This window comes from Nyctereutes procyonoides, unplaced genomic scaffold (assembly GCF_905146905.1).
Source record: "Nyctereutes procyonoides isolate TBG_1078 unplaced genomic scaffold, NYPRO_anot_genome, whole genome shotgun sequence".
In the NCBI taxonomy this organism is placed as follows: domain Eukaryota; kingdom Metazoa; phylum Chordata; class Mammalia; order Carnivora; family Canidae; genus Nyctereutes; species Nyctereutes procyonoides.
Window position 1 is genome coordinate 70,987,561 of NW_026575146.1, and position 8,303 is coordinate 70,995,863.

At 37.8% G+C, this 8,303-nt stretch overlaps 1 protein-coding gene across 1 annotated transcript; it reads left to right on the forward strand.

The window, feature by feature from the left end:
* Nucleotides 1–1,815: 1,815 nt before the first annotated feature.
* LOC129500207 (proteasome maturation protein) lies at nt 1,816–2,413 on the forward strand. Its single transcript, XM_055310387.1, has one exon. The coding sequence runs from the start codon at nt 1,873–1,875 to the stop codon at nt 2,296–2,298; it is 426 nt and encodes a 141-aa protein (XP_055166362.1). The 5' UTR covers nt 1,816–1,872; the 3' UTR covers nt 2,299–2,413.
* The last annotated feature ends 5,890 nt before the right edge of the window (nt 2,414–8,303 follow it).

The following is an 8,303-nucleotide window of genomic DNA, read 5'->3' on the forward strand; positions in this document are numbered from 1 at the left end:
TGCCCTGAACCTTTGGTTTTGATGATTCACACGCCTGAGATGGATCAGGAAGAGGGAATAATGTATCAGATATTGCATGACCCTGAAGGTCAACTATGTGTTTTTACCTCAAGCCTAAGAGAAGACCTTGTCATTTGTTTATAAGTGGGGAGAGATTGCCATACATTTTTTTCCTGTATCTTATGGCAAGAATCAGCTGAATGATGAAAATAAGGCAATAAACTAAACACAGGAGATGTCAGGGCACCCAGCTGGCTCAGGAAGTAGCGAATGTAACTTTTTTTTTCAGCATGTGACTCTTGACCTTGAGATTGTGAGTCTGAGCCCCAAGTTGGGTGTAGAGAATACTTAAAAGTAAAATATTTATCTAAAAAAACACACAGAGGGATCCCTGGGTGGCTCAGCAGTTTGGCACCTGCCTTTGGCCCAGGGTGTGATCCTGGAGTCCCAGGATCAAGTCCCACGTCCAGCTCCCTGCATGGAGCCTGCTTCTCCCTCTGCTCTGTCTCTGCTTCTCTCTGTGTCTCTCATGAATAAATACATAAAAGCTTTAAACTAAAAACACACAGAAAATTTCTCGGGATGTGTTTCTTATTTTTAATGGTAGTGAAATATGCATAAAATTTAACATTTTAACTGTTTTTAACTGTACAGTTCAGTGGCATTGAGCGTATGCACACACTGTTGCACAATTATCACCACCATCCATTTCCAGGATTCTTTCCATCCAGCAAACTGTAAGTATGTACGCAATAAACGATTCCCCTCCCCCAGCCCTTGACAAATGCCATTCTATTTTCTGGCTCTGTGAATCCAACTGCTCCAAGTATTTCATACAAATAGAATCACACAGTATTTGTCCTTTTGTTATTGGCTTATTTTACTTAGCAATAACCTTACCTCAAGTTTGTAGCACACAAAAGAATTTCCTTCCTTTTTAAGGCTAATATTCCATTGTATACTGCATTTTATTTATCCATTATGTGTCCATGAATGTCCTGGGTTGCTTTTACCTTTTGGCTATTGCGAATAATGTTGCTCTGAACATACTTGTACAAATGTCACATTGAATATGTTTAGTTCTTTGGGGTTATTGGGGAAGAAGAGTTTCCTCTATCTTCAGAGACCTTCTAGCTAGGCTAAGAATCAAATTGACATGACACAGATAAACAAGAAAAAAGATCTTTTTTTTTTTTTTTTAAAGTAAGCTCTACATCCAACATGGGACTTGAACTCACAACCCTGAGATCAAGAGTCACATGATCTTCTAAGCCAGCCAGGCACCCCTAATTTTTTATAGTTGCTGTCTCAATAGGTATGAGATGGTATCTCATTGTAGGATATTTTTAAAGAGTTCAGGAGACAGCTGGGAAATATGACGAGATAAAATCCAAGTAGGAATTAGGATATTTAGAAGGTAGAATATTGTGTATTAAAGTGATGTTAGTTAGCTTGAGGGAAGCAGAGGAGTGAGTTTGGACTCCCATGTCTCCTACTTAATATATCCATGGTGAGACCTTTACCATTTCCACAACAGCAGAGGTGAGAGTGAGGGTGAATAACCTGAGTGTTTTGTTTATGTTTATGGAACAAAACAATATTGATTTGGGGCAGTTGTCCTAAATTGGGCTTGAATAAAATGTTTTTTTAGGGGTGTCTGGGTGGCTCAGTTGGTTAAGCATCTGCCTTCTTCTGCTCAGGTCATGATCCCAGGGTCCTGGAATTGATTCCTGCTCAGTGGGGAGCCTGTTTCTCCTTCTCCCTCTGCTGCTCCCCCTGCTTGTGCTCTCTTGCTCTCTGTCAAATAAATCTTTAAAAAATTATTTTAAGGACGGTAATAGGGCCGAGCGGCTGTTCACAGAGCAAGTGAAGATGAATGCCAGAGGACTTGGATCTCAGCTGAAGGACAGTATTCCAGTTACTGAACTTTCAGCAAGTGGACCTTTTGAACAGCATGATCTTCTTCGAAAAGGTCTACCTTGTGTGAAAAATGAACTTTTGCCCAGTCATCCTCTTGAATTATCAGAAAAAAATTTCCAGCTCAACCAAGATAAAATGAATTTTTCTACACTAAGAAACATCCAGGGTCTGTTTGCTCCACTAAAATTACAAATGGAATTCAAGGCAGTGCAGCAGGTTCAGCGTCTTCCATTTCTTCCAAGCTCAAACCTTTCATTGGATATTTTAAGGGGTAATGATGAGACTATTGGATTTGAAGATATTCTTAATGACCCGTCACAAAGTGAACTAATGGGAGAACCACACTTGATGGTGGAATATAAACTTGGTTTACTGTAATCTGTTGTGCTGTTCATGAAAATAGAGGGGCTGCATGTTGTTTATAGTCATCTTTTTACTATAATTTGATGTATACAACATTAAAAGTACTGACACATGAAAAAAATTATTTTAAAAAATCCTTTCTTGGAGAGAAAATGAGGGGGAAATATCAGTGAGGGTGACAGAACATGAGAGACTCCTAACTCTGGGAACCGAACAAGGGGTAGTGGAAAGGGAGGTGGACAGGGGGACGGGGGGACTGGGTGACAGGTACTGAGGGGGGCAGTTGACGGGATGAGGATGAGCACTGGGTGATATGCTATATGTTGGCAAATTGAACTCCAATAAAAAAAAAAATCTTTTAGAGATTCTAAAAGGTTCATTTTGCAACAATATCACAAACTTTCAAAAACCATAGGATATTTTATAATTAGATGTTTATCCTATGTCAAATAATAGTATATGGAAAACTATACTTTCAGAAATTTTTAAATATTAAAAACCTAAAAGATAGTCACTGTTTTGATAACTAGTTTTTGTATATGAAAAGACAAGAAAATTCTTGTACAAACTTGTGGTATTTATTTAATGAAAAAGTATTTAAAGGGAATAAGTTAGCCATAAATTTACATTAAAAATTACATACATCACTAGGCATTTTATGTTGTACAGGTCCAATTCAAGAGTTTTAAAAAAGATATAGTGTCAATCCAACAAAGGCAGAAATGAGAATTGTAGCAAATATAATGGAGTGTAGAAAAAGACATAAAACTAATGTCTTATCAAAATTGATATAATAGATCTTCTGAAATACTGTGCAGACACATGAATACTAAATAAGAGATTTTCAAAGCTTGTAGAAATTACTAAGAACTATATCTTAATTTGAAAATTGAGAATAATTTCCACAAATATAGATTGCTAAACTAGAATTTAAAAGAATTAGAAAAATGGGGGCACTTGGATGGCTTTGTCAGTTAAGCGTCTGCCTTCTGCTCAGGTCATGATCTCAGGGTCCTGGGATTGAGCCCCATGTTCAGCTCCCTGCTCAGCAGGGAGCCTACCTCTCCCCCTTCTCTCTCTCTGCTTGTGTGCGCTCTTCGTTAAATAAAATAAAATCTTTTAGAATGTTCAGAAAAACATAAATAACTTGAAAAATTTGAAATATTCAACACCTTACAAGAAACGTTCCCACTTCTTTGGAAGTATTGCCAGTTCTCTTCATTTACAGATTTTTTCAGTACAGAAGAAAACATGAAAGTTTTGTAGTATTGCTAGTATATCCCTCATAGACATAAAAAATAAAGCAGTTTGACTTCAGTTTTGATGCAAAATGAATCATTATATTATACAATATGACTAAGCAGGTTTTACTCCAGTAATGCCTATATTTTAATAGACTGTGGTGTAATACACTCTACTGTGATGTGATTAGAACATATCTCTATTATGCTAACATTTTTAGGAAAGCACTTTAAATATTTCAACACTCCATTATATTTAAAATAGAAATGTATGCTCAGTACATAGGATGAGGAAGAAAGTTAATCTGATCTATAGATTAACTGCAATGAACATAGGGCCTTCTGTTATTGGCCAAATGTTATAAGTATTTCTGTTAAGGTCAGGAATAAAGAATTGAGAAGTGATCCCTTATATCACTCCTTCTACCTCAAGAATATACTGGAATGTGTAGCTATTTAGAGTTAGTAGGTCAGAAGTACAGGAAGCCCAGGACTTGGGATTGGCATCTGAAGTGGAGTCAGTGTTGTGAGACCAAGTCCTTAATCTCTGGGATCTGTGCTAATTCCAAGCAGTTGGTTTCAGAATTGAATTATATGACACCCACCTGATGTCAGGAGAGCTGGAAAATTGGTGTAGAGAAAACCCCACACATTTGGTCTCAGTAGTGTTGTGGGTGAAACAGCTCACCCTACTGTTGATGATTAAAAATTATCTTAAGTGTGTTGGTAGCTAAATATAAATGGAGAGGCACCTGGCTGGCTCTGTTGGTAGAGCATACAACTTCATCTCAGGGTCATGAGTTCAAGCCCCACATTGGGCATAGAAATTACTTTAGAAAAACAAATGAGCATGAAGAGAGGGGGTAGAGAGAAATGGCACCAAGGGAATTTTCTGATGGTTTGTTCATTCGCATTCACGACTTCTATTTTTGACACGTGGAGCAACCCGTGGACTTCCTAGGAATAGAAGACTTGGTGCTACAAGGAACTCTTAGAACATAGGTTATAACAACAGAAGCAACAAAAACCCTACAAATTCACTTACCAAATTTTAAGTTCTTTGTACTCCTTTATTTGCATCTAGGTGCCTGGCAATTGATGGGCAGGAGCAACCCCCCACCAACCCCATTCTAAGCAGTTCTGAGAAAGGACAACATAAGGATGAGGCAAACGGGAGGGGTGAGAGAGCCCAATTCCTTAAGGCTATTTTAGAGGGAAACTGGACTGATAATTCTCTATTAGGTCCTACAAGACCCCAGCTAGACAGGGGAGAAATAATCTCACATATTTACAGCCAACCGATCTGCAAAACTGGTGCCAAAACACACACCAGGGAAAAGATAATCTCTTTGATAAATGGTGCAGGAGGAATTGGATTCTTTATCCACATGCAGAAGTTGAAAATGGACCTTTATCTCACCATACATAAAATCAACTAGAAAAAGTATCAAAAATGTAAAGTGCAAGACCTGAAAACTGTAAAACTCCTAGAAAAAAAATGGGAAAAATTTCTTGACATTGGCCTGTGGAATAATTCTTGAATTTGACACCAAAAGCACAGGGAGAAACAAGCTAAAATGGATGGGTGTGACCACAATGAACTATGAAGTTTCTGCACAGGGGTGCATGGGTAGCTCATTCAGTTAAGTGTCTGCTTTGGCTCAGGTTATGATTTCAGGGTCCTGGGATGGAGCCCTGTGTCGAGCACTGAGTTGGACATCCTACTCAGCAGGGAGTCTGCTTCTCCCTTTCACCACTTGTGGTTTCTCTCTGGTATGTTCTCTCCCTCTCTCAAATAAGTAAAAAAATAAAATAAACAATTCTTAAAAGTCTCTGCACAGCAGAAGAATCTATCAAGAACGAAAAGGCAGGGCTGTTCAAGTGGCTTAGTGGTTTACCACCGTCTTCAGCCCAGGGTGTGATCCTGGAGACCCGGGATTGAGTCCCATGTCGGGCTCCCTGCATGGAGCCTGCTTCTCCCTCTGCCTGTGTCTCTGCCTCTCTCTCTCTCTGTGTGTCTCATGAGTAAAAAAAAATCTTAAAAAAAAAATGAAAAGGCAATCTCTAGGCGAAAATATTTGCACACTATATATCTAGGGTGTTAATATTCAAACTATACAAGGAACTCAACCTATAGAGGGAAACTTCCTCCACTCAATAAAGAACAGCTATAAAACCTTATTGTACAGTGAACATCAGGCTTAATGGTGAAAGACTGAGTAATTCCTCCACAGAGATTGGGGATAAGGTGTCAATGTCCTGTTATCACTGCTAGTCAATATAAGCTAAAGCCAATTAAATTAAGGACAGAAAAGTGGAGACCAGAAAGTAAGGTGTAATAGCGTACCCATTCATGGAAGGTTATGTGGTTGCAGTAGGATGAATGTACCCCACCCCCCAACACACACAAAAGATAGGTATATCATCTCTGTAAACGGTGAGGATTACATTCTTTGTCAAAAGGGAGTTTGCAAATGTGCCCTAGTTAAGGATCTTGAGGTGGGAGATGATCCTGGATTATCTGATAGACATGATATAATCAGGATGTGACAAAGATGCCAGTTGGAATTGGAGACTTAGAGAAGTTGTTGCTCTGACAGAACCAGGATGGACAGATATCAAGATACTACCTTGGTAGAAGTAGGCCATGAGGCAAAGCATATAAGCAGTTTCCAGAACTTGGAAAGTGCAAGAAAACATATTCTTTGCTGGAATATCAAGAAGTTTAACAGTGCTGTGGATCCATTTTAGAGGTCTTAAATTGAATAGTGTAAGAGAATTTTATTGTTTTTTTTTTTAATACTTTTTTTTAATTTTTATTTATTTATGATAGTCACAGAGAGAGAGAGAGGCAGAGACACAGGCAGAGGGAGAAGCAGGCTCCATGCACCGGAAGCCCGATGTGGGATTCGATCCCGGGTCTCCAGGATCGCGCCCTGAGCCAAAGGCAGGCGCCAAACCGCTGCGCCACCCAGGGATCCCGAGAATTTTATTGTTTTAATCCATTTAGTTTGTGGTAATTTCTTACAGTCACATTAGGAAACTAATGAAACAGTATACATAGAAAAGCCCAAAGAACCTATAAATCTATAAAGTGACATTAGTCAATTCTTTTTTTTAAAGTTTATTTTTTTAGTGAGCTCTACACCCAATGCGGTACTTGAACTCATGACCCAGAGATCAAGCATTGCATGCTCTTCCAACTGAGCTAGCCAGGTGCCCTGTGAAATGAGTAAATTCTGAGGACACAAGACCAACATTAAAAAAAATTCTACCTTGGGGTGCCGGGGTGGCTCAGTTGCTTAAATGTCTGACTCTTGATTTTGGCTTAGGTCATGATCTCATGACTAAGCATGACATGGGGTGACACTAAGCCCCATTTCAGGCTCTATGCTCAGTGCAGTCTGCTTGAGATTGTCTTTCTTCCCTTCCCTATGCCCCTCTCTCCATCCATGCTCTCTTTAAATAAATAAACAAATAAATAAAATCTTTTAAAATTCTTATTGCTTCACAGTAGCAATTAACACATGGAAACAAATCAAAAACACAATGTGTGTGATTGCTCAAAAAGGGAAAAGTACAAACATAGGTTAATTTAAAAAAACACCGGCAGGATCTTGATGCTAAAAATCTACAAAAGATCACACAAATAGAGATATACCACAGTCATTGGAAGATAAAACATAGAAATGATGTCAAATGATTGCAAATTGACACACAGGTTTAATGCAATTTCTACCAAGATATAGAGAGAAACAAGATTATTCTAAAATTTATAAGGAAAGGCAAAGGAACTACAATAGCGAAAACATCTGAAAAAGAATAAGGTCGCTGGAATCATTCAATATTTCTAATATAGTGAAGTCAAGACTACATTGTATTTGTGGGGTAAGAAACATATGGATCAATGTAAAAGAATAGAGAACCCAGAAATAACCCCACACAAGTACTTCCAACTGAGCTTTGTCAAAGATACCAAGGAAATTAAATGAAGAGAGAAAAAAAAAAAAAAGATGTGGGACCAGTTGATTTCCCATACGGGGGGGGGGGGGGAGAATCTCTGCAAAAACTTTACACCTGTACAAATATTAGCTCAAAAATGATCACAGCTTTACATGTAAAATGTAAAACAATACTTTAAACTAGAAGAGACTTAGAAAAGATACCATGGAATAATATCTTCGGGATCTATATATCTTTGCTATATATGTATCTTTCTTCCCATCAGGCATTTTAATCCATTTTAGCTTTATTCTGTGGTATGCTGTATTAAAAAAAAACCTGCAGTATGTACTATCTCAGGTTAAATTGAGAGAACTTGAGACTTAGTCATTTTATTCCTCAAAAGAATTCTCTGATGTGGATTGTTGTGAAACTCATGGAAGAAATATAAAAATATTCATTACATTTGTAAGACTTCTTCCTATTATGAATTATTTGTTCTATTATGAATTGGTGAATCCCCAGGATATACTGTTGCTTTAAAGGCCTTTATATGTTCAGTAATTTTGTAGGTTTTCCTCTAGTATAAATATTTGCATGATATCAAAGGCATGAATATTTGACAAAAAGCCTTCATATTCATTACATTGTAAGGTTACTCTCCAGTATGAGTCCTGTAATGTTCTGATTCATGCAGAATCAGTTTTGATTCATGGGTAAAAGCCTTAGCATGCACATTACATTAATGTGGTTTCATCAAAGATGTATATTCCGATGTCTAATGAGTTGTGAGCCTATGTAAGTTCTTTGCCACATATGTTACATTTATGATTTCTC